Source organism: Triturus cristatus, chromosome 5_2 (assembly GCF_964204655.1).
Source record: "Triturus cristatus chromosome 5_2, aTriCri1.1, whole genome shotgun sequence".
In the NCBI taxonomy this organism is placed as follows: Eukaryota; Metazoa; Chordata; class Amphibia; order Caudata; family Salamandridae; genus Triturus; species Triturus cristatus.
The window spans coordinates 902,922,989-902,949,258 of NC_140588.1; the positions used below are offsets into that span (position 1 = coordinate 902,922,989).

At 42.5% G+C, this 26,270-nt stretch overlaps 1 protein-coding gene across 1 annotated transcript in view; it reads left to right on the plus strand.

Moving 5' to 3' along the window:
• The window catches only part of LOC146829392 (uncharacterized), a 434,028-nt gene that overhangs the window by 40,725 nt on the left and 367,033 nt on the right, over window positions 1-26,270 (plus strand). Inside the window, exon 2 of the mRNA XM_085608055.1 lies at window positions 14,991-15,074. Coding sequence (XP_085464181.1) covers window positions 14,991-15,074 — 84 coding nt within the window. The remainder of the gene's footprint in view (window positions 1-14,990; window positions 15,075-26,270) is intronic.

Here is a 26,270-nt window from a genome sequence, read left to right on the forward strand (position 1 = left end):
TGAATGGACTATTTTAAAGTAAGTCTCATCAAGTCCTTTTATACCGCTGTTCTTAATGACAGAGGTGCTACAGCAGATGGTGGCAGTGTATCTACTTGGTTTCATTTCCCCCTGTTGGTGTCTTTAATCCCATCATATTTCTAATTTTGTGTGATCCTTTGTACAGGGCTCAATTTGTAGTGTTTGTGTAGTGGGTGCAAAAGATGAGGCTTAAACTAATGCCTCCTGGCTTGAGACTTATGAGGCTTGTCCTATTCCAAATTAAAAGGTTAGTAACCTGGCATGGTATCTGTGTTCTAGGGATGTCATCTTTACCAGTTGAATGGGTGAGGTTAGAGTTGTTCTTAAGGAGAATGTTGTTATTTGAAACCGGAACAGCGGAGGAGGAAATGGCTGGAATTATTCTCCTGTTTTAATAAATCTAATAATGTTGACCTCTCATCCCTGTGTGCATCCTTTGGGAAGGTCTCCTATGATTCTACACTGGTGACAAGGTAAGTAAGGACCTGATAGAGAATCTCATCCCAACCTCGAGGTGAGGTGTTTATGGATCAAGCTGTTGGCTTTCACCAACGTTTTGGAGCGGACTGCCTGCATTTCTCTGAGTTTTATCTCTGCACATTCATATGTGGTGATTACGATGGGTATCCCTTTAGCAGTTGTGTGTTTTGGGCTATATTGAATTGATTTGACTTTCCTAGGGTAGTTTACATGGAAATTCTACCCGATATTTACGCACCTTCCTCGCACTGCTGTCCTGTGTGTTGGACTTGAATGATCCGGGGCTCACACTCCTCCCTTCTGTGCTTAGCGCATTGGATTATGCTGCGCTAATTCGTCACCAAGTTAGGAAACTAGTAGGAATTCCCCTAGAAAGAGTCCTTGTGCAACGCTCATGTCAGCCATGTTTGTTATTTGGGTGGATGTTCATTGAATAGCACAGACGGCACATGGTTGATGGGCAATATACCTCGCTCTTCTTCTAGATCTGCAGGATTTTACATGAATTTGAATGCACAGATTCTGCTTTATAATTCCCTACTACTGTGGTGCCTACATGTATATAAAAAGAAAAATTATTCTTGCAAAACATTTCCTTGAGTCTCAAATGGTGATTGGCACACCTTTAGTTGCGTCTACATAAATAAAAAATACAAAATCAACGGTGCCTTCTCCCATTTCATTCAGTGATAGTCACATCTCCTTAAGTGATATTTAGTGTTGAAGCTGTACTGTAGTGTTTGTTTATAGGCGGAGGCTCAGGCACATAATCGCATGTGTGTGTGAGTGCAAATAGTGTTGCAGCTGTACTCTGGTGTTTATTCATAGGTGGAAACTAGGGCACATAATTGAGTGTCAGCTTAATTTTTGTTGGTAAACTTAAATGCTTATTTTGTTTTTCCTGTTTGTAGTGGTACCAAGCAGAACATTGCTTCTTCACTATTTTATTTGTCATGGCCAGGAGAACCTAAAATTAAATGGGGCAAGCAGAAGAAAGTTTTTGAAAGATGTGCTAGAGTGTGTAGGCCTTCTTTAAGTCCTGAATGGAAAAGAGCTTTATTTTTCCATTGTTTGGGTCCCGAAGACCAAGATGTTTTTGACCACCTACCTGATGTTACTGATAATGATGCTTTAAGTCTTGATGTATATGAGTTATATATTAGAAAACTTGATATCCACTACTTACCCAAGGTTAGCACCATTTTGAAAGAAGAATGCAGAGAAGTGAAGAGTCTGTGGCAGATTATATCACTGATTTTAAGAAAACTGGCTTTGTATTATAAATTATTGAGATTGACTGAATAAAGAATTGGGGATCAGTTCATGTTGGGTTGTAACATCGAGAAAGTTAGAGATGAATTTCGGCAAAAGGTTTAGCCTACATTGGACTAGGTCTTGGTGATAGCCAAACAGAGAGCATTCCATTAAATGTGTAGAAGTCATCAAAAAAGATTCTGATCATGAAGTTAATGCTGTTAAACAGAAGAATAACACATAGGAGAAGAAATTTAATTTTCAAAAAGAAACGTTTTTGATGAGGGAATCCTACTCTTAAAGCTGCATGTAGAAAGTGTGGGAAGAAAGGAAACTTCCAGACTAAATGTAAAAACAAAATGATGAATGAGAAAGTCAAGGAAGTAAGTGTACAACAAAGTGGCAGTGTTAATGATATAGAATGTGGTCAAAGTGTGTTACAAATAGAAGATGGGAAGAAGAAGAAGAGTCCTGTTGATGAGAGTTTAGCAGAAGGGAAAATCACAAGTGTTGTTTGACTCAGGTGCAAAACTTACATTTGTGTCCAAAGCCTTCTTCTGTGAACAATTTAAAGGGAAGATACAACTTCAAACAACAGATAATTAGCCCTATGCATATGGTGGTGAACCCACAAAACTGGAAGGATACTTTATCAGTATTATTGGTTATAAAGATAGATATGTGTATGGTAAAGTGTATGTATCTTCAAGATGTGATAGTATTGAACTGGTTTCACCTGAAAGATCTTGGTGGTGAAGTACAATTCATTGAAGATGATACATCGGGTGAGGAGTTTAGACAAAAAATGATTGACTAATTTCCATCTTTGTTCAGAAAACAGCTTGAGTGTTTGAGAGGGTATGTATACAGAATTAAGTTGAAGAGAGGAGCAGAATCGAAATGTTGTAAGGTACGCAATGTGCCATTCTCTGTGAGGTCAGATATGTCATGACATGAAAACCAAGCTTAGCAAATTGAGATGTGAAGGGGGTCAAAGAAGAGGTTGAGGGAACAATAATGGTTAGCTCCAGTAGTTGCTGCTAGAAAGGATAATGGAGATTTGAGGTTATGTGTCAATCTCAGACAGTTGAACAAAAATGTAATTGTTGATAAGTATCCCAAGCCCCCAAGATTGCTGATATGTCATCTTTCCTGGGTATGCATAATATTTTCGTTCATTGGCCTCATATCGGCTTATCACCAAATTGATTTGGATGAGGAGTCTAAAGATCTGACAGCCTTTTAAAATATATATATATATCTTTATTAGCATTTTTTCCATTACCTTAACAAGAACACCTTTGTTTACTTGTACAGACAGTCACATGGTGTATATAGTGTTTCCAATGACAAATACATTGTATCAATTATATTTTCACATGGGTCAGTTATTCACCATAAACAGCAGTGCGTCCAAAAGACAAATTCATGTACACCTGGAGTCTGTACTTAGTCATGTGTACTCAAGGGAGTTACTCGTAACAATCTGCAAAGATATATATTTAATTACATTAAACTTGTCACATCTAGTAAATACTATTAACCATTTTGGTGGTGTGTCTCCCGGTGTTGTCCCACCATGTGTTCATTCTATGTATGTATGTCAGGGGATATGGGCTTGTCCAGTTTGAGAGTCATATCAAATATATGTGTTATTAGGGTATCATTAGGTGCGGTTGTGAGGGGAGGCCAGTCCAGCGCAAGAGGGCACTCCATATTCTCAGTTCAGTCCTGCTCGTCATTTGATCCTGTTGACCCATTATTACTTTCTAGTTGATCCATACCTTACCTTCTCTCATGTCTTGTCTCCCACTCCCTCAGTATCTCTGTCCATAGCTCTGACGGTGGACGCTTTCGGATCCCCCTTGCATCTTCCTGTGTTAACCGCCTCTGTTCTGCCTTGGCCCAAGTTTCAACACTATTCTCCCAAGTCTCTATATGCGGGGCTGTGCGTGATTTCGAGTGCTGGGCTATTTATCTCCTTGCCAGGATCAAGGCAAGGTCAATGAATTTGTTGCCTATTTTTTTGGCTTTTGGTCTGGGAAACAAGCATAATAGACAAACCTATATTGAGCTCGGCAGGGTACGTGCCAGTATTTTCTTTATCATGTCGAATACCTTCTCCCAGAATTCTTTCAGATTTGTGCACTCTCGGGTCATGTAAGCAAACTACACATTCTTCACTCCGCATTTAGGGCAACCCTGTGTCGCGTCACCCCTTATAATGTTCAGTTGGTGAGGTGTCAGGTATACCATGTAGTTTCTGTGAGTTATTATGCCATAAGTCCCCCAAATGTCTTGGTCAGAGAATAGTATGTTAGAAATTGCCCATGTGAGAGATCAGTTTGTGTCATAAGGTCTTCTATGGGTATTAATGCCCCCATAAGGAAGCCATCTCCCACAGTGGTTATTCCCGCTGTTGACCAATGTGCGAGCTGATGTCTCGTGTATATGGTAATAGGGTCATACCTCAGGGGCATAGGGGTGGTCTGCCTTCGTACGACGGCGGCATCTCTTCCAACAATATAGGGTCGTCTGTGGGAGCACATAAGATTTGGGAAACTGCACCACTGGCTGCAGCAACTTAGCTACTAACCAACTTTGGCTGTTTTTCCACCCCTCTTCTTCCAGCAGTTCTAAATATCTACCATCCTGCCACTGGGCTAGCCACTGGAGTTGGGCCGCCAAGTAGTACAGTTCGAAGTCTGGTGCACCTAGTCCTCCCGCCTCTTGTGCCCGTTGTAATATCTCCAGAGATTCTCTGTTCCGCCTTCCATCCCATATCAGTTCTCAGAACGTTTGGTGTAGGCCTGCGAACCATCTTGGCATATCTATCACCGGCAAGTTCGCAAAGTAGAATAGTAATCTGGAAAGCATAATCATTTTTGAAAGAGCAATGCCAGCCATAAATGATAGCTTAAGTGAATCCCAAAACGGCACACGTGGTTTTAGGGACCTCAAAACCGGGTTCAGGTTGCCCTCCCTCAGGTCTGTCAGTGCATGGAATATTTGAATGCCAAGGTATTTAAATGAGCATGGGGGCCAAGTCAGTCCCATAGGAAGGTACCCCCAATAATTAATGGGAAGGCAAGTGTCTTGGCTTTATTAAGTTTAAGTCCCGCCAAGCTTGCATAAGTGTCCATAAGAGCTAGTGCCTGCTGTACTCCCCGACCACCATCTTTCAGATATAATAGTAAATCGTCCGCATTAAGTGAGATTACATGCAAACCATTCCCTAGGCGAATGCCCAGATAGTGACTCTTTTGCCTAAAGTGGTTCTATTCCAATCGCAAATAGCAACCGGGACAGTGGATGTTCCTGTCTAGTACCTCTATGTATGTTATACGCTTCCGACACCACTCCATTTGTTTTGACCCTTGCCGTAGGGTGTGTGTACAACATTTTCACTCGCCTAATCAACCTTTCTCCCAGCCCCATCTTTTCCATTGCGGCTTTTAGAAAATCCCACCTCACCAAATCAAACGCCTTCCCTAAAGCTACAGACCTAATAGGGGCGCCTAGGTAAGAATTCCTATCTGGGTGGTGCATGACTTGAAAAAGCCTCCGCAAATTCCCTGATGTGGATCTAGTTGGTACAAACCTGTTTTGGTCTTTATGGATCAAACTGGTCATAAATGGCAAGTGTCTAACCGCTAGAATTTTAAAATCAACATTTAACATCGATAGAGGTCTATATTTAGACGTGCTTGGGGTTGCCGTCTTGACCCTTGGGAGTGGGACCACCAGCTCATCTCTAGTCGAGGAGGGCAATTCTCCTCTCTCCCAGGCTTTGGCGTACATTGCCTCCAGTTTTGGTGGCAGAGTCTGTGCATACATCAAATAGAATTCCACCGGAATGCTGCCTGGACCCGGTGCCTTCCCTTTTGCCATTTCTTTAATTGCAACCTTGATTTCTATCTCAGTCACCGTCCCCCCTAAATCTTCCCGTCTATGCGGTTCCAGTGTTTCCAGCGGCAGTGCTTCCAGATAGTCAATTAACGTCTCCCGTGGCAGGGGTCTCGGCTCACTGTACAGCTCTACATAGTAGGCTCTAAATGCATTATTTATGTCCTTGGGGCCAAATATTATCTGATCGTCTCCCGACCTGAGTCGGGAAATGGGGGATCATCTAGTTTCAGGGCGTACTAGCCATGTAAGCATACGACCTGCTCTACCCCCTTCCGCATGTATTCCCGAGCATCCAAGCATCGTAGCCTCTCGAGTATGCTATCGTATTCCTGTCTCTTTTCCTTTGATTTACCCAGTGCATCCTCTTCTGTTGTCAGTTTAATGTCCCTATCATGTAGCTGTGCTTCTAGGTCTTTGAGATCTTCTAAAATGTGTCTCTGCATTCCTACTTTCTGACTCCTACAATATCCCCTTATTACTATTTTGCAGGTTTCCCATTCTAGTGCTCTAGAACTTGCAGTGCCTTGGTTGAACTGAAAGTATTCTTCCACCTCTGTGTGTAATGACGTGCTGAAAGAAACAACTTCCAGAAGGTCGGGGTTCAGTCTCCACATGGGTATCAGAGTAGGTTCAGGGATGGGGCGAGCGTGTAACATGAGCGGATTATGATCTGTTATGGTACATCCAAGGTATTATGTGTGGAACGGCGGGCCCTATCTGGGTTGAGCATATGAACTTCTCTACCCTGGTATGTAGCCTATATATGTGAGAGTAATATGAATAATATTTGATATTACCATGTTGCGATCTCCAAATGTCCACTAGGTCCCACCCTTTTAACCGAGTCCAGAACCCTTTGGATGTTTTGGCTACTGGGGTGTTATTTGAGGGTGGAGTCGATCTGTCTAGTTCTACATTGGCCACATAATTAAAGTCTCCAAGATCTGACCGCCTTTATCACACCATTTAGAACCTTTAGATATAATAGAATGCCATTTGGTTTGGTATTGGCGGTCTTTGTTTTTCAGAGAGCGATGGTTGAGGAAACTGAAAGGAATTGAAGTTTATTAGGATGATGTGTTAATATTTGGATGCGATGTGGAGCAACATGATAAAATGGCGAGGGAAGTTCTCAAGAGATTAAGTGAGGTCAACCTAACCTTAAAGGGAGAAAAATGCAGATTTAGGAAATTCTGTACTGGATATTTGGGACGTGAAGTATCAGCAGAGGGTATCAAGCCTAAGGCTAGTTTAGTTCATACTATTCAAAGATTATCTTCACCCACTAACAAGGATGAATTATTAAAAATGTTGGGAATTGCTGAATATTATTACAAGTTTGTTCAAACTTTTGCTAGGAAGAGTGAAAGAATGAGAGGGCTGTTGAAGAAAGGTGTAGAGTTTGTTTGGGATGAGGTGTGTGTGAACAGGAATTTAATGAAATTAAGTATGAACTTGCTTTAAGAAGTTTTAACATGTCTCAGAAATCCACCTTGATTACTTATAGGAGTCTTAAAGCTTTGGGTTTGGTCCTGATGTAAGTCGGAGGATAATCTGAAAGGACTATAATGTTTTCTTTACATAGTCTGAAAGGGCCTGTGATGCAATATTCTGTTGTAGAGAGGAAGGTGCGCGGCATTTTTTGTGCTGTGAGGAAGATGAAAGCATTCCTGTGGGGCTGTGAAAGGGCTGTGAATTTACTGTCAAAACAAACCATAAGCCTCTAAGAGATTTTTTGTGTGAAAGGTATTGATGCTGTCTCTAGCAGAATCGCCAAATTGGTGATCGCATTACAGGTATATAGATTTGAAGTGCAATACATTCCAGGAGCTAAACCTTTCTGTGAAGACTTGTCTTGATTAGATCCACCTGATGATGTGTTGAGTGTGGGAACTAATAGAAAATGAGAGTTTATTTGTCTGAGAAGCACAGTTTGTTGTTTAGAGGTAACAGGTCAGTTGTTGAGTGCAACTCTTGAATCCTCAAATGTCTAAGACCAATGAGAGATTGAGGATAGTATATTAATGAACTGAGATAGATGTTGGAGTAGAAAAATGTATAAGGGATTGTATGCACTGTGCATTGAACGAAAAAGGTTTGAAACCTTGGACTCAACCCATGTTAGTCAGTGAATTACCTGGTGGTCCATGGGAAGAATTTGCTTTGGTCATATTGGGGCCTATACATTTCAGAGGTGTGACAAAGTTTGTGCTGGTCTTGATAGACGTGTTTTCTTAGTACCCCGAGGAAGGCTTTGTTAGTATAATTGAAACTAAGTAGGTTGTGAGGTTTCTGAAGAACCTCTTAGGAAGAGAAAGTATACCAAAGATTTTGTTAACGGACAATGGAGTTCAGTTAATTTCAAAGGAGATGGAGGATTTTCTTGTGGAATGTGGTATCAAGCACAAGAAGTATGTGTTATATCATCCCAAAGCTAATGAGATAGTGGGAAAATGTAATAGGCTATTGAAAGAAACCATACAGGTGGCCAACAGCTATGGGTTGAAATGGAAAAGTGAGGTGAAGAGGAAAGTGTATTGGTTGATGCCACACTCTGTTACTGGGAAAACTCCCTTTGAATTGTTTAGGGGAAGGAAACCGAACACTTTTGTCTCCTTCATGGGTGAATGCCAAGTGTGGGAGGGTTGATGGTGAACAAGAGAATTGGCAGGAGAGACAAGGGAGGTGAAGAAGAGGATGAGATGGTTTAATGATAGAAGAGGGGTGAGAGTGATGAAATTGAGGGTAGGTAATTGGGTGAGAATTAGCAAGCCGGGGAAAAATCAAGGTGATAAATTCTGTAAACCAAAAAGAGTAATTAAATTGTGTAAGTCAACCCACCCTCGACAGTTGTGTCCTTAAAGTGAATTCACAATTGGAAAGCTGGATCTCTGATGCCTTAAATCAACTAGTTCCTCTGGCTGATCTGACTCTCCGTAGACAAAAAACATCAGTCAAGTGGTTCAGTGATGTACTGCTCTCACTCAAAAAGAACTGCAAGCTCTTGGAGTGTTCTTGGCATAAAGCCTATGATACCCTCGCAAAGCCAATTGTTTGACGGACCTTAAAGCGTATCATGGCAACATTAAACAATCTTGCCGCAATTTCTATGCTAATCAAATTTTTTTCTGCTCAGAACTCCTCTCAAGAAAACTTTGCCAACGTCAAGTCCCTCTCCACAGTCTCGTGTTTCAGCCTCAACCGCACATTCTAAGAATGGATGTAACACTTTAGCTCAGTCTTTCTTAGACAAAGTGGGAACTATTTACGCCTCTTTTCCAGTATAATCCAGAGACTCTCCTTGTCTTAACACCTGGTTTGAAGCCTTAGATAATTGTTCTAGGTTGGTCTACAATAAACCTATTCAATCTGAGGAGTTTTCTCCTCTTATCACGTCAGTCAAGTCTGGTTCCCCGCTTGACCCAACTTCCCCCTTCATTTTGGAGCAAGAGGTGGAAACTATCCAGCCTGTGCTCTGTGAGCTACTTATTAGCTCACTGGCATCAGCCCAGCTTCCACAGGATGACGGTCTCACTACTTAAAACCTGTGTTGGATCCCATGGCCCATCTCACTGTTAACATTTTTCTCCAACGTCGCAGAAAAGTACGTCAACCAGCAGCTCTCCACTTTCATAGAGGCTAAGGACCTACTCCACAGGACACATTCGGGATTCTGCCTCTCCTATAGCATGCAGTCTGCCCTGTTACTTGCTTAAGAATCCATTCACCAAATTCTGGACCTGGGCAACCCTCCAGGACTTCTAATGTTGGATCTTAATGAGGCATTCAACAGTGTTCAACAACCTTTTGGTTGAGCTTTTGTGGAGTTGTTGTGTCGGTTATAAAGCCCTATAATGGGTGCTTCTTTTTTTGCAGGAATGCACCTTGCAGGTGTTTCAAAAACCTTTCCAATCGCAGATTTTCCCATTCCAGTAGGGAGTGCCCAGGCCTCTTCCCTGAGCCCTAATATTTAATTTATACATGCGGCCACTGCCATGGTTTTAAAATCATTATGTACGCAGATGATGCACAGCTTATTATCACCCTATCACAGAACTCCATCAAGATGGCTACCTCGTTGAGATCTTGCCTCATGAAGCTCGGCCAATGCATTGATTTAAAATGTCTCAAGTAGAATGCAGGAAAAACTGAGGTTCTCATCTTGGGCAAACAATCGTCCACCTGGTGCACCACATGATGGCCTTTGTCCCAAGCCCAAGGTTAAAAACCTAGGCACTTGGTTTGGCATGCAGCTCACTTTTGACTGCCAGATCACGGCTCTGGCAGGGAAATGCTTCGGGACCTTTCTTTTCCTGCCATAATCTGCAAACAAAACAGTTGTCCAGACACTGTTTTTTTCCAGGCTGAACTACTGTAATGTACTTTACCTAGAGGTGTCTAAAACCCGGCTGAAGAAACCGTGTGCTGCGAGTGCAGAATGCGGTGGCCCTCCTTCGGTTGGATCTTCCCAGACAGGCTCCTATGGAGGCTGCACTCTTCAAGCTGCACTGGCTGCCTCTGAAACAGAGACTCTACTTCAAAGCCCTATGCCACTGTTACAGGGCTTTTGTTACCAAGGGTCCTCTCTATCTGCATTCCTTCATCAAGCCTTACCTTCCCTCCAGGAATCTTAGATCTGCTCGGGCTCTGCTGGTCAGCATTCCCACAGTTAATAGAATGCTTATTGAGGGCTCCTCATTTAGTTCTTTAGAGCAGTTTCTGTGGACCTCCCTACTCCTTCAGATTTGGCAGGCACCATTAGGAATCCCTCTTCTGGAAAAAAAACCAACTGGCTATTTGCCTTGGGATGATTTTGCGATACACTTGATGTGATCTGAACCTCCAGGAGTTGGATTTCAGTGGTGGGACACTTCGTCCGAAGTAGCAATGCGATTAATAAGTCCCAGTATTATTATTAACTATTCGATTAAGACTGCCGATTCATGTATTTGGAATTTGAATAGAGTGGTTGTGATTGAATGTAATAAAGTAATGGGAACATTATGTGAAGAGGTGATGGATGGTAATGGGAGTGGAGATCTGAAGAAATTGAGGAAAAGTCAAAGAGTTACAAGAGCATCAAAGTATTTGGTGGTTTATAGCACAATGTAATAGGAAGTTTATTAAACCTATTTCACAGGGAATTTTGTCTACAGTCTTCCTGCTGTCAATAAAATATGCCTTTGTAATTATTTAGTGTTAAGTTTCTTATTGTATGCATAAGTATGCTTTCAATGTTATTGTTATAATGTAATGAGTTTATTATATTGTATATCGTTATTGTATTATATTTCAAGTGGCTGAGGGTTGTTTTAGGTTTTGTAAAACAGGGAGTGTCTCGGGGTACACAAAAGTAAACTGGATTCCCTCAAATTGGCAGTGGTTTTGCCACCACATTAACCAGGGGGTTAGCAGTGCAGAACAGGACAAGTAACAGCCATCTGGAAGGGGCGGGGTTTTACACTATGCTGGGTGAAAGTAGAATGGCCGGAGGAGGAAGGCATCGCAGGACACCAGGAGAAGGAGGAGACCTGATGGGGACTTGGCAGGCTACGACAAGGACACCCAAACTGATGAACGGCCCGAAGGCCGGGGAAGTGGAGATGGAATCCGCAAGCGAGACGAGCAATAAAGAGTTGAGACGAGGCCAGCAGATGTCCGACAACGTGTGGGAATGGAGCTGTAGTTCAGTCTACCATGGTACAGGAGGTCCGTGATCTCAGGAAAAAGTTGCGGCCGTATTGGTTTCATTGGGCAGGATGGTGTGAGATAGGGATGGCCACGTGTGTTCCTTCCCAAACAACAAACCCACTGTTCAGTTGAACTTCGGTGAAAAGGATCTCGATCCTTGGACATTATTTTGGTTGACACAAGGTATAGGTGGTGGAAATCATAACCAGGGCTGAAACATTAATGAACCGTTTCTTGTCCGGTTTTTTCTAGGCGAACACAAATTTATTTTCCCACAGACTGACAGAAGGCTGGGAGCCAAGAGCAAAAGTCCACCCATACCACTAGAACTTTGTGGACAATCTTACAGGGACTATGTTTGAAGCCTTAAAATATAAAATAAAGCCCTTTTAAACATAGTGACTCTGCATGATTGTTGAATCCACTTCAGGGAAATGTGTTGTATCTGTGTTCTAGTGATGTCATCATCGCTGGTGAAATGAGTGAGGTTAGAGATGTTCTAAAGAAGAATGTTGTTATTTAAAAGTGGAGGGGAAGATGGCTGGGATTATTCTCCAGTGCTAATAAATCTACTAATGCTGACATCATATCCCTGTGTACATCTTTTGGGAAGATCTACATTTCTGCACCTGGGTTTCGGTTGTATAGAACCTTAAGTTTGCCACCCAAAGTCAATTTGTTAATCAGCGCTTGGTTCTTTTATCAGATATTTTCTTTTCAAATAATTTTATTGTTTTTAATAAAACAAGAGATGAGAATAAAGTTTTTATGAGAAAGTGCTGCCTTATTGGACACCTGCCTCTTTTGTCGCCATTGTATTAGCTACCTACTCTTTATAATTTGATACTGGTCATTATGAGAAAGGGCCTCTTTTGACATGGTTAGCCCCCCACTTTTTGCCTGGAGAATGAGGTGGTTTCGATTGTAGTGCCCAGCGTCCCTGCCAACCAGGTTCCCTGTGCACGTACTTCTTCCCTAAAACAGTACCACAATTGGTAATTTCAGCCCCCCTGTAAGTCCCTAGTAAATGATACCCTTGGTACCTAGGGCATGGGTACTAAAATGGACCTCTAACCAAAGCCATGCCACTGCAGCTTGCATGCCTTGGTGCAGTGAAAAACGACAACATTTACATAGCAAACTGCCTGTGTGCCATGCCAACCAGCACCGTCGAGGGTACAGGTGAGTCACCTCTCTAAGGCAGGATGCACTATATCACAGGTGTGGGCATATCTACATATTTAAGTCTATTCTTACATATCGTAAGTGCCTGGGAAGCCATAGAAAGTGCATAGGCTGGAAACTTGACAACTCGAGTTCCACAGCACCATGATGGCTTTTCTGAACCCAGGAGTGTCAAGTATCAATAAATCCACACTGATGCCAGTGTTGCATTTATTAAACCATGTACTCAGATGGCACCTTGGAGGTGCCTCCCTAAAACCTTCCAACTCTGGTGTGGTCTCTGATTGGCTTTAGGCAGCATGCCAGCACCAGCCGTGTTTCTGGACCCCTGGGTTGAGAGCCTCTGCTCTCTGTTGTCATAAACAAAGCACAGCGGTGTCACACCTTCTCCCCCAGGATGGGCACAGTGCTCGAGAGGGAAGCTTCAAAGGTCTGCAGCAGATGGCAGCCCCCAGTTCAAACCCTCACTTTTGGGCGGGAGAACTGATGGGAAAACGTAGTAAGACTAGAAGGTGTACCCTCCTTCGCCAACTCACCCCCTCGAGTGCTGGAGAATGCAACCACATGGTGCCAGACTGGAGCGAAATGACAGTTTCATCACCCTACTTGATTTATGAAGCTGGCTTGGATTATGTTTAAGAATGTCTGTATAGCAAACACCCAGAAGGTGATGGGAGGAATGCTTTATCAGGCCAAAATGGTCCTAGGTTGCTTGTGTTCTGTTTCGGTGAGGACCGGACCTGCCTGGCAGTTTGAGCTGAACTGTTCCCATGAGAAGCAGGATCAAGTCTGATATGTATATAACTGGGTCTGAACTGAGGTGGCACGGTGAGCAAAAGAACAATGGGTTTGAATTCTACCCCGTGTGATTGCTGGTGATTAGACAAATTGCAAGTGTTCCTCCCATCACCTGTTGTGTATAAGAAGGTATGTATGTTTAATTGTGCCTTTCTCAAAGAAAGCCCATTTCCAGGGATTACGATGTTTATCTTGGTGGATCCTTCCTGTTCAAGATAATTCAATACAGAAAGAATGTAGTTCAACAAATGCACAGAGGTGGCAGTGCCTATTTGCGAATGCACATCAATATAACAAATCAGCCGGAAAGTCGTATGTGTATCTATGCAGTTCAATGTGGTGCTCTCAAAGCAATAAGTCTCCTTCCACCCACAAAGCGACAAAAAACCCTAAGGAAAAGCGTCTGTTTGGAGATAAAACCTAACCCTGAAGGTGTTGAACATAGACCAAAGACCATTACCAATATTGTGAATAAAAAAACCCTGTATGTCGATCAGGGTTTTTTTTATATTTCATACTATATGAGCATGAACTCAGGCACAAGAACCAAAATTGCCCTATTAATCCAAAACATATCAACAGGTACCTCACTACTCTATAATGATATATTATTAATGTTGCATCTATGAAGCCCCCACTTGGGTCTCCACTCTCCCCAACATGGTGTACCGATGTACCAATTAAACTGCCCATTATGGGCCCAGTGAGTATATTCTGGGACTAACCTGAATGCCTGTAAACAGTTGTCGAATTTTGATAAAACAGGCATACGTTCCTTCCCAATATATTCCGTATCACACAAATTGCATTTGGAAAAGTCTCCAACCGTTCCAAATAGGTCTGTGGCCTGCCGTTCCAACAAAGAAAACCTGTAACCGCATGATCAGAATATATCCATCAGGTAGCGAACATAATGCATTTTTAAAACATGGTGGCTAATGTTATACAGCCCACCCATATTAAGCAAGTCAATAGACTGACCAGCAGATAAACACAATGTAGCGTAAAGATCGAACGTTGAGTCAATCTCTGGCTTGTAGCTCCAACAAAGATGACCGTACCTGCATGGTCAAAGTGTATCCATAAGATAGTGCACGCAAAAACCCACTGGAAAAAAACGTGGCTAGTATAGTACAGCCCCCACATGTTGAGCATGTCAGATACTAACCTGCAGGAAATCACAATGTAATGTAGAGATCCCTCACAGAATAGGGTTTGGCGGGTACTGTGTCCTGTAATAACCTGGTGGGAATGTATATCTCAAACCTGCGTTCACCTCACCTATAAAATGAGAGAAACAAGTAAAAAGACTTGTATTTGGTGATTGGTTTTATAAGGTGACGCTATCTCACAAAATAGCATCTTCTCACCCTTTTTACTCTCTGTCCTATGATGCTTGTGTTGGGTATTTGGTTATATTGGGTAGTGTCCAACTTGTGGACATCTACGAATGGTGTATTTATTTGTACATATATTGTATAACGGACTCCCTGTGATTACTGCATTGGTTACTGCCTACTGTGACAATATGGACTAAATTCTGTGTCCCTCTGCAAATGTGCATGTCACAGAAATAATGTAGCTGTTGTCAGTTGTCCATGAATGTGACAAGACCAGCTTCATTGCTTCTTTTTCCTTGATCTTCCTTTTAGAAATCACGAAGCAGCTGTAACCAAGAGCCTGATGGCCCTTCCATAGCGATGACACAGCAGTCCACGAAGTGGACCCTTATGACGGTGAGTAGTGTACTTGCATGTGAAACTGCATTCTTCTTTTCCTTCTATAGGTTAACATTGCAAAGCATGAAAATTACACTAAGTTTTGACTTTTAAAGTGTAAAGTATTTTACCTGAAAAAAGTACTTAACTTTTTGCGAACATCTTGGTCTTAAAATAAATATTTTTTTTTAGTGGTCCTCATATTACCTCTTTTATAAGCAAGCACCCTCCTGATCACCACTGACCTAGGTGCCTGTTTCGGGGGGGAGGTTCCGACCAATGTTTTCGCAAAGTTACCAATCAGCGCCATACATCACAAGCTGACCAAGTGGTTTAATCATTGGACTTCATGATCTTCCGTTAGGGTCCAATAAATTCCAAATCAACCCAAGTTCAGCCTTCCTCTTATTCAGATTCACCTTTTGGTCCAGATCCCTAAAGTATCTCACAGAGTTCCACCACTCCCTCCAAATAGGAGGTGTGACCTGACTCTACCTCTTACATATCTCCCTCTTTGCCCGGAGGACGAAATAAAATATTAGCTCCTTTTGAAGCTTTGGAGAAGTCCAGATCCTGACTGTATACCAAATATGATTAGAGTCTTACCTTTACTTCCACACCCAGAATGTCAGACATTGTCTTACCCACTTTCCTGCAGAATTTTTCCAGGACCGGGCAACTGGCAAACATGTGAATGTCATCCGCCTCTCGAGCTCTGCACCTATTACATTTGGCCTCCCCACTGCCTCTTATCCTAGTCCGCTTTGCAGGTGACCAGTAGATTTTATGTTAGGTAAAGAAGTGATTCCTTCTTAATGCAGCAGACTTGATTACAGGATAAAGTGTGTTTAGGGATACTTGCCATAATTCATCCAGCCCTTCACTTGGCAAGTAATCTTCCCAAGCCAAGTACGTGGGTCTCATGCTTTTTTTCTGCTGCTGCAGCCAGATATCCATACCTGTAAGCAACCTCCTTCTCTCTCAGTCTTGGATCCTGAAGATCCTTCTGTTACATCCTGCTTTTCCTTCTTCTCTGTCCTTCTTCTGTGTTTGTTCTAAGCCCCTCAGCCTGTATCTGTGATGTCACCCAAGAGTTCCTTTTGTGTATGTTTGATTCTACTGCCAGTTAGATCTGAGGCTGAGCAGCAGGGCAGCTGCTCCCGGTGGGGCTTAACTGGGTTTTAAACTGGGCCTTAACTGAGCTTTAACTGGATCTTAACTGGGGCCTGTATCCTGTACATTGACTCCTGATTAATGAAAATAAACTTACATCTGGATACAGCAACCCAAGGACCCATCTTTTATTTTATGAAATGTTACACCTTCTTTATAGGATTTTCTCTTCGGACAGGCCACAGCTGATTTCTAAACCACGCAGATATTTGGGAAGACTTGAACCGTTCGTCAAATCTCTCCATACGTCCCATGAGCGGCACGTACCACTTTTCACCATCTTCCCACAGCATGTTATTCTATAAATTATCTGGGGCATTGCCAAGCAATAAGTAAGAGATACCTAAAGGGGATTAACGTTCCTGCCATATTTTTGCTTTGGTGACAAGCAACAGGGGCAACCTAGGAACCTGAACCAGGGGTAGTTAACACTATAGTCCAAACAATGGTTCAAGTACCCCACTAGGAATAAGGACAATTTTTTAGAGAAACAAATCAGGGAAAAGACCTCCCCAAAGAAGAGAAGAAGGAAAGTGCTACCTGACTATTAAAACAACCATACCCTTGTACAAATCATTTTTCTTCATTTAAAAAAAATAATTTTTTAATATTATTAAAAAAGCGTATCAAAGACATATATACAATAACGATGGCGCTCATACACTTACACAAACAGTGTTACAACTGTAAACAACGACAGGTGTAAGTAAACAGACAAGTTGTGGCTGAGGAAGAAATACAAAAGCAGGTATCAAAACAAAATAAAAATACACAACGAAACAATTTGTGTCCTCATTAATTAGAGCCACACTTTTGGCGTCGAATGCTTTTCAACCCATAGATAAATGGAGGGTCATCCTCAGGACAAAACGTCAAGTGTAGGAGCGTCCACTGTATTTCAATAAAAACTTCTAAAATAGAATATATGTAAATGGGTATCAGACAGCAACCAACTTAAATTTGACGCAGCCAATCAGAATTGTGATCTAGATCAAAAAGAACCTTCTCATGAAACCCAAAGAAGAATATGGGAAAGTGTAAAAGACACCCGAAACAAATGTGATGCTTAATAGCAGAAATAAAAGAGTTATTTGATAAAAAAATGGAATGGAAAGAAAAGGCGAAACTGAAATTATCGGAGAGAATCAAAAATGATAAATGATAATCACATCAGTCGTCATGAAGAATGTATCAACATGAGATGTGCATCAAGCACGGGTACATTCATAAACTCAATGCAAAAGGAACAATCTGTCAAGATGTCAAATAGAAAGGAGAATTATCAAAGGCAATTATTTAATCGCCTATATTAATTATACTTTATGCAAGAAATCATACTACAGAACCACATACCTGCCGGTATGTCAGAGAATGTCTCAAGTGAATTAATCAGAATCTATAATTGTAGAGGGTAAAGCTACAATTGGCTGAAAAAACACAGTCATCTAATGAAAGAAAGAATAAGAATAAAAAAGTTTTAGGTCAACAGATAATCAATATATCATGCCCAAATTAATCAGTTTAAATACTATACTTAATATCCATTCATAGATAATCCAGCAATCATGCTGGTTCCAGGGAACCGGTGTGCTCAATTGTGCTGCAAACACATAGAGCATCCCATTAGAATGGGAGTAGTGTAATATATTACTGTCAGACTACAAAAATAGTTCTACAAGGAACTAAGATGAGGGCAGGAGCAACGGTATAAAATTAATAACGTTGTTTCTTTAAAGTTTCCCTCAGATGTTATTTGGAAATAGATGGAAACTACGGGCGCCTACCACACACTTGCCACCTCCAATCTTAAGGAGTATGCCATGCCCGAATTAATTCCTAACAAATAATACAGACAAGTCTCACAAAGAGAGACTCGTCGACAGTGCAAAGAGCCCACTTACTGTAAAGTTTAAGACTCCTCGTCCCACCAGCATGCTGACTCACGTTACCTCCTCAGCGTCTGCTCCAAGAATTTAAAACGGACCGATTTAGTTTACTTATAGCGTTCCGTCCAAGGAAATATAAAGAGGAGCTATCAGGCACACACTGACACCGTATCCGGTGTTAAATCGATGTCGGGTATTAAATCGATGTTAATGGTGATGCAAACCTAAGTTGCTCACATAATCAGACAAATAAATAAAGCGCAACTAAAACTAAACGATATTAAATAAAACGCGACTAAGAAACTTTAATTTAATCAAGAAAAGGGCGGTCCACACTTACGGCGACCAATCTTAGAGTGGTTAAAGTAGTAATACAGAATGAAATGTAAAGAAAATATATAAAAACCATCACCACAAAACCAAAATTAAAAGGATTTTTGTTTTTAAGTATTAAAGTGTTTGTAAGCCACACGGTGGCCTTGGCTACCCAAAAGTCTACATTCATTGAACATTAATTCCCAATTCAAATGTAACCGGATTATCAGTTAGGTAGAAAACAGATAGTATGTATAATGTATAGCTAGTTCACAACCTCATTCACATCAGCTTAGTGTAAACAAAGACATGCCACATCATATTTACAAATCATGAACATAATATATCGTATTTACAGATCACAAACACAAATCCATTTAATTTCGTACATATGTGGAAGACATCCACCCACTTGTCGTTAAATGACAGTCATTATCATTCATTTTGAATAAGAGTAATTATAGGACTTAAACAGACAATTGCTCCATATCATCCATACGATAAATATAATGTAATATCAGTTGAGTCAAGAATGATTGGCAAGCAATGCAGAGCATGCAAAATTGCCAGCCGCCAAACAGTGCACCATTAATGTGGTAACTCCACAACAGTACAACACAAAACATGTTGTTACTTACAATCACAAGTATGTATACAGTTTTTTAGGAAAACTCTTGATGGCCATATAAAACATGTTATTACTTGCACATAACGGTATACATACAGTTTGAAACACTCATGGTTGCAGAAGGCATTCGACAATATAACAAGCCTTAACATAATGTAAGAAACCTTCATTGGGGCACTGTGGCATGCTTGACACAGTGGCATGCCATTACAGAACCTTTCAACTGAACACTAAGGCGGTACATTCCTCCAAGCTGTTCAACCCATTATTAATGCTGTCACATTGAAATATCCAACGACATTCAGTTTGATTTAACAGGTTTACTATGTCCCGCCCCTCAAAGCTTTTTAATCATTTTGATCACATGCCACCATAGATTAGAGGGTGTTTGATGGTGTTCCACAAAGTGGGATACCAAAGGTGCATGTTCGTTTTTACACCTAATCCGACTTTTATGTTGAGAAAGGCAATTTTTTTATGCGTTGTCATCTGACCCACATAAAAAAGGTTGCAGGGACACCAAATGGCGTATACCACATTCTGAGAATTACAATTAGTGTGGTCATGTAAATCTTTTTTTATATTCCCATGTACAAACTGTTTCCTATTGACAGTGGAGTTGCACATGAGACAATTCCCACACCGATAGTGGCCCACAATCTTATTGAGGCTCCACAAGGTGGTCAAATCAGGTGAATTCATGGCAGGTAAAGCTGCACAGACCAAGTGGTTGCCAATATTTTTTTCTCGTTTAAAGGAGAAGAGGGGCAATTCCTTTGTGATGCCAGTTGCCTGAATCAACGGCCAATGCCTTTTAATGATCTTAAAATTTGATTTGTTTGTGTACCAAAGGTGGTGACACATGGTACACGTTCAGATGTTTTAGGAACTCGGGGTGTGAGTAAGAACTCCAGATGGTTATACCAGGCCCTCTTTAATGAGCGTTTGATTAGTTTCTTTGGATAACCACTGGGTTCTAGTTTTTAGCGAGAACATCTGCCTCCCGGAAATAGTTCTCCCAAATTTGGCAGTTTCTGCGTATACACATAAACTGACCAAAGGGGAGGCCATCTTTTAGACCCTTTGGGTGGTGGCTAGTATACTCCAAAAGTGCATTAGGTGCTTTTGGTTTAGTGCAAAGTTTGGTTGCCAGCTTCCCATCATAGGCAACGATTGTCAGATCTAGAAAGTCAGCACTGTCACTGCTGGCGTGCGAGGTGAATTTAAGATCCTGGGAACATGTATTCAACCACTTAAAAAAGTTATTCAGAGTAGCAGCATCTCCAGTCCAAATAAAGAAAACGTCATCGATGTACCGGTGCCAGTGGCGAACATTCGCGAAATAGGGATTGCTGGCCTGATTATAAATGTAGGTCTGCTCAAAATTATCTACATACAAAATCACAAAATTTGGGGCGTAAGAAGCCCCCATTGATGTCCCCTTTATTCGGAAATAGAAAACCCCATCAAACTCAAAATAATTTAGAGTGAGGAAAATTGTCAATAACGCGATAATGAAATCGGTAGGTACTGTTACCGGACCCGATCGAGTCTCCAATGCACCTCTGATCACCTCTATACCTTCCTATTGAGGTATATTGGTGTATAGGGACTCAATGTCCAAACACACCAATAGTTCATTCAATGGATCAAATTGCATCTGTTCTAGCTGGGAGATAATGTCGCCACTGTCTCATACATAGCTCCTAGAAAAGCCAAATCCTCGAGGAATACATCAATATATTTGCATAATGGTTCCAGGACCGACCCACAGCCAGAGATTATAGGACGGCCTGGAGAATTGGTAAGATTTGTATACACCTTTGGGAGGGTGTACAAGACAGGGGCTCGAGGTGCCTTAGTGTTTAAAAAATCAAATTCCTTGTGGCTAAGAAAGCCAGATGACTTGGCTTCTGATGTCACTGCTAAAATAAGCTTATGGAGGACACAAAGAGAGTTACCTCGCAAAATGGTGTTATGATTTACATTAGAGAGCTGTCGATGGATTTCAGATTTATATGTCCCAATAGGTTGAATTACTATCCCGCCACCCTTATTGGCGGGCTTTATAATGACTTCCTTGTTGTTTTTTAAAGTGCGTAGCGCCTGTCATTCATGGTAAGAGATGTTATAGGGAATATATTGTAAACCCTTATCCAAAGCTGTAACATCTCTGAGGACCATGGCTTCAAAAGCCGACAGTTTGACTGGCATTTGTTGGGTAGGAGGGTTAACATAGAAGGAGGTCTCAAACTTGATGGCTTGAAATTAACATTGTAGACTTTGTCCATAAAAAAGCTCTTAAGATGCAATTTTGAAAAAATTGCAAGAGATCAATTTGAGTGTCAAAGAGACAAGTTTTTTCAGTAGGTACAAAGCTGAGCCCTTTGCTCAACAATGAGATTTCAACTGAAGAAAGAGTATGTTCTGAAAGATTAAAAATTGGAATGGTGTTAGGCATAGTTTCAACCATGGATATCTCATTTATTGTGGGAGACCCCACTGGTAAAACATTTGGCATGTCTGACGTTCCCCCACCTGGAAGTTCCATTTTTGGGGTGGAGGTCTGGTTTTTACTCGACTCCTCCCATGGCCTCGCTTGCCTAAAAAAGGATTGTAGGCTGATGTTGAAGGGCCCTGTCCTAAATTAGAATTATTGCCAGAGTCATCAGCTGAATTAGCAGAGGATTCTGAAAAAGTAATCGCCATATTGTTTCTGAAACGACCTCAAGTCTCGTAATTGTTAGAGTATTGTTGTCTGGGTTGGGAATAAAAATCATCAAGGAGGTATGGGTGCGCTTTAGTTTGATCAAAATTAATAATATCTTATTGGATCTTGTTGGTCTTCTTTGTGCGTTCAATCTTTTCAAACTCAGCAATAGATTTGTTGACTTTCTCTAGTGCTGCTTTCGTTTTAATAGTCTGGTAGTACTTTACTTCTTCTCTTCTTTGGGGATATTTTTGCTTTGGCCTTTAAAACTTTCAGCTGAACTTTCTTGAAGAATTTGTGAGCCCCGAATTTATACATGAAGCCCACCTCTGATGTATTAGCCAGCATAGCACGGTACATACAACTCACAAGTGCACTATGAAGCTGGAGCAGGAGCATCCTCCTATTCTTCATTTGGTTTGCTCAACAATATAATTGGAAATCGGGGAGCCCTCGTCCACCACTTCCTAGCCTTCTTAGCTTCTTCCATGAAAGTCTTATCCTCTTTTCAGACCAAATAAAAGATGTAATTGTCATGAGGATCTTCTTGTGAAGTTCTAGTGGTATATTATCAAACTGGTAGGAAAACTTAGGTAAGATAGACATCTTGACCAGGTTAACCCGACCATACCACGTAAGAGGGAGATTATGCCATTTATTTAGAGTCTTATCTAGTTCCTCAAAAACGTTCTCTAAATCCACCTTGGGGACCTCCTCTAGATCCTGTAAAATTGTTACCTCCAGATATCTCAGTTCCTTTGAAAGTCTGATGCCTCGATGGTCCTGATTCCATACCATCACCTCTGTTTTACTGTTGTTAATCTCACAGCCCGACAGCCTCCAAACAAGTTCACCTCTGCTTTCAGATTCGGGAGAGCTTGGCTGATGTCTGCAGTATACAAAATCAGATCATCGGCGTATTAACCCCTTCAGCGCGGCGGGAATTCCCCCGCGGTGCTGAAGGGTTCGAGCGCGGGCGGGGCCATGACGGAACGGTTCCGTCATGAGCACAGCGCAACCGATGCTCATGACGGAACCGTTCCGTCATGGGCATGGAAGGGGTTAAGCTATCTTCCTAGAGAAGGTTACCACGATGGAGTGGCTAATTTCCCTATTCTGGCTTAAGCGTTGTGTCAGGGGTTCAATGTATAGATCGAAGAGGACGGGTGACAGGGGACAGCCCTGTTTGGTACCCCTTCCTATTTTTACCGAAGCTGTGAGGCTTCTGTTGAACAGTATTTGTTCTCTAGGCACCCTATATATCTTGCTCAGGACATGCCGAAACACCTCAACTATGCCAAACACTTTCAATGTGCCTCTCAGATATTTACAAGTCACACAATGAAAGGGCTTAGCGGCGTTAAGGGTTACTATTGCTAGGGGGCTCCGTGGATAGAAGCAAGATCTATTGATCCTATCAGAGTTTTTGCGAGTTCCCTCATCTGTCTTCCTGGTAGGAAGCCCTTCTGGTCTTCATTAATTAGCACCCCAGTCCGAGACTCGGCCTTGCATGGTCTAGTCGGAGCTCGTGTCCCGCTTTGATCATGTGCTACTCGAGCCACGCCTCTACGTATTTCTCAACGAGCCCCGTAGGAGCCGTGTAGCGGCTGCCGGTCACCTGCCTCCATTTCGGGGCCCTGAGCACCGGACATGCTTTTTGAATTACACTGGACCAGACCCCCAGCACCTACTTACATCGAATTAACTCGAGCCATGACTAGTGTGCAGCGGTAGTAGCTATAGCATGCTAAATGAAAGACCTGGACTTCCCACAGAAGTAGCCCAGACAGGTCAGCAAAAAGCCAAGAGCAGGACTCTTTGGTCACTTGCTGCACTGAATCAGTACTCTCGCAGAGCCGTAACTGAGCTGCAAGCATCTGAAGGCATCCACACGTCATGTCAGCAAGTCACAAATTGCCCACTCAATATTCAGGAGCAAGCCAAAGGGCTTTTCACAGCAACAGATTAACTAATATTATCAGGCCCTGTGCTACAATATCGAAAGCTCCTAAAATAAGGTGAAACAGAAATAGAAATCTAAACCCAGTCATAGTGGAAGTTAAGCTGCTAAGCGAAGCCAAGCAAAGCCAGATCACCTGAATGGTAACCCAGGAAATAGAGCAACTAGCAACCAAGAGCAAACAAAATAAAATAAATAAACCAAGAAATTGGGAAACAAAAAAATTTAAAAAAAACAGGTTCAGAGGGAAGCTCAGCAAGAACAGGCATAAAACTGGTACCAAGTTGCTTTAATATACGCACAGGAGCTTGGTCGTGTGAGAGGCTGGCTCAGTATATGATGTACACTTATATAAGTGGATCCAGACAACCCTTATGGTGATTTTAGTGGTCTTAGACAACCTTAGAAAGCTCTCTAAGTAGTAGCTGCGGAGAGCGGCCTTCAAGCTTAGTCCAGAAGGAGTGTAAAGCAGCTTGTTTCACCAGATCATAATCTTGTAGGTATTGATTAAGTTAAAAAGAACCCCACAGTGTATTTATAAAAATGTGTATTTATTATAAGACACTCACTAACACATTCAGATATCTCCTATCCAGAGATATACACAATACACACAATACTTTGCAATAGAAACAGGTAAGTAGCACAGAATACACAGTGGTCCCCGGGGGAGACCAAAGCATGTACTAAAATAGTGGTATGCAAACCACGACTCAAGTCAAAGCAATACTCGGAGGACATAGAAGTGCTGGGGACCCAAGGTGAGTATCTAGGAGCCCCACGGAGGTCGTGTGCAGTGTAGGAACACAACCGCGTTCTCCGTACAACTCAACAGGTAAGTCGCGGTTGCAATTTTAAAGAAGAAGGACCCTTCCGAGTGGTACCTTAAGAAACTCCTTGGAAGATAAGCGGTTGGAGAGCAACCCCACCCGTGGTTACCTTAGGAACCAGGATACATGCACCAGGGAAGCCAGGTGCATAGGTGTGAAGTGGCATTGGAATCTGCCGTCGAACCCAATGGAGGACTTCAGAAAGATGCCGCTGCTGGAGAAGGCGAAAGTGTCCGGGGGAACCCAAAGGGGGATTCAAGATCTGAAGAACCTGCAAGCAGAGGGGACAGAGTCTGTTGTGCTCTGTACATCAAGACACTGGTAGCCATGTTGTAAGTTTCTAAGTCTTCTTTGTTGGTTCCAGTTCCAGGTAATATCAGTCTTAGTTCAGCCATGTACCAGCTACTACACCAGCCCCACCAGGAGCAGCCTGCCTAGCTGCTCAGCCCATCTTCAACTGTCATCCACACATCCACTCGGGCACCCAGGCATTCCACGCATCACAGTCACACCAACATTCCGTCACCATCTGTCACTCTGGCTGAGCAGCTAGGAGGACCTAGGCTGATTACAATTAAATATAATACTCCGGATATAACAGAGTCTATGCCACTCAGGAGTGACCAGGTAGCACAAAAGAAGAATGCCCACCAATGTTGGGTGTTGCAGGAGAGCTGACTGTGACCTTGAAACAACAGCTGTGTGGACCTGGCGACGCTGTGGAAGACCAGGAGCCGTACACGAGCTGTCCCTTGTCGGAGGTCGGATGTTGAGAGTTGAGGGGTCGGTGTACGGCGGGAGCACCAACAAGCCTTGGCAACTGTAACCAATGAGGAAGCTGAAGAAGGTGCAGTGTCGGGAAAAGCAAGGTCCAGGAGACTCACCACAAGAAGGGGAGTCAGGTCAGGCCCCAAACAATCGGGGGAGCCCAAAAGAATTCAGATGTGACCCTCGACAGGACCCACAGGCTGGAGGCACTGGAGTCGCAAGACGACCTCCAGTAGCTTACCAAAGAAACAGGCCCACGTTGCAAATAATGTGGTGTGGTAGAAGATTCTGGTCACTGGAGATGCTTGAGGTTGGGGCTACTTGGAGCCCAAAGATCTTGATGGAAGGAAGCCAACAAGCCTTTGCAACTGCAAGTCGACACGGTGCAAAGGGGTTCGGTTCCTGCTGCTTCTACGAGGGGTACTGGCCTCAAACTTGGTGAGAGGACAGGGTAGGCCTTGAGGGATGTGAAGAACCCCCACCTGTGTTGCTCAGCCTTTTGGAGTCCGTGGGAGCCCAGAATCAGCAGACTGGTCAGTTAAATTGCGGTGCCTGCCGATGGAGGGAAGTGACTCCTTCACTTCAAGGGAGATTTGTTCAGGTGTCTTGGATGCCCAAAGGCATTGGAAGGTTTCCTGTATGGAGCACAAGCACGGACATTGCAGCAGATGGGCAGGGCGAAAAGATCAGGAGCAGCAGGAATCTTCCCGGTTGCAGCCTTGATGCCCAGAGCAAAGTCCAGCGTGCCCAGACAGTCGAAGCTAAAGTGGTGTCTGAATTGAATCGTGTCCCATGACTAATCTAGGGACCCACCCTCAGGAAAGCCCCTAAATACCCTATGGAAAGGACTGGGACAATTCTTCGGTCCCTCCCTAAGGAGGGGCTGGACAAGGGGGAGGATACTCCCCTGTCCTTTGTCCAGTTTTGCGCTAGAGCGAAGCCAA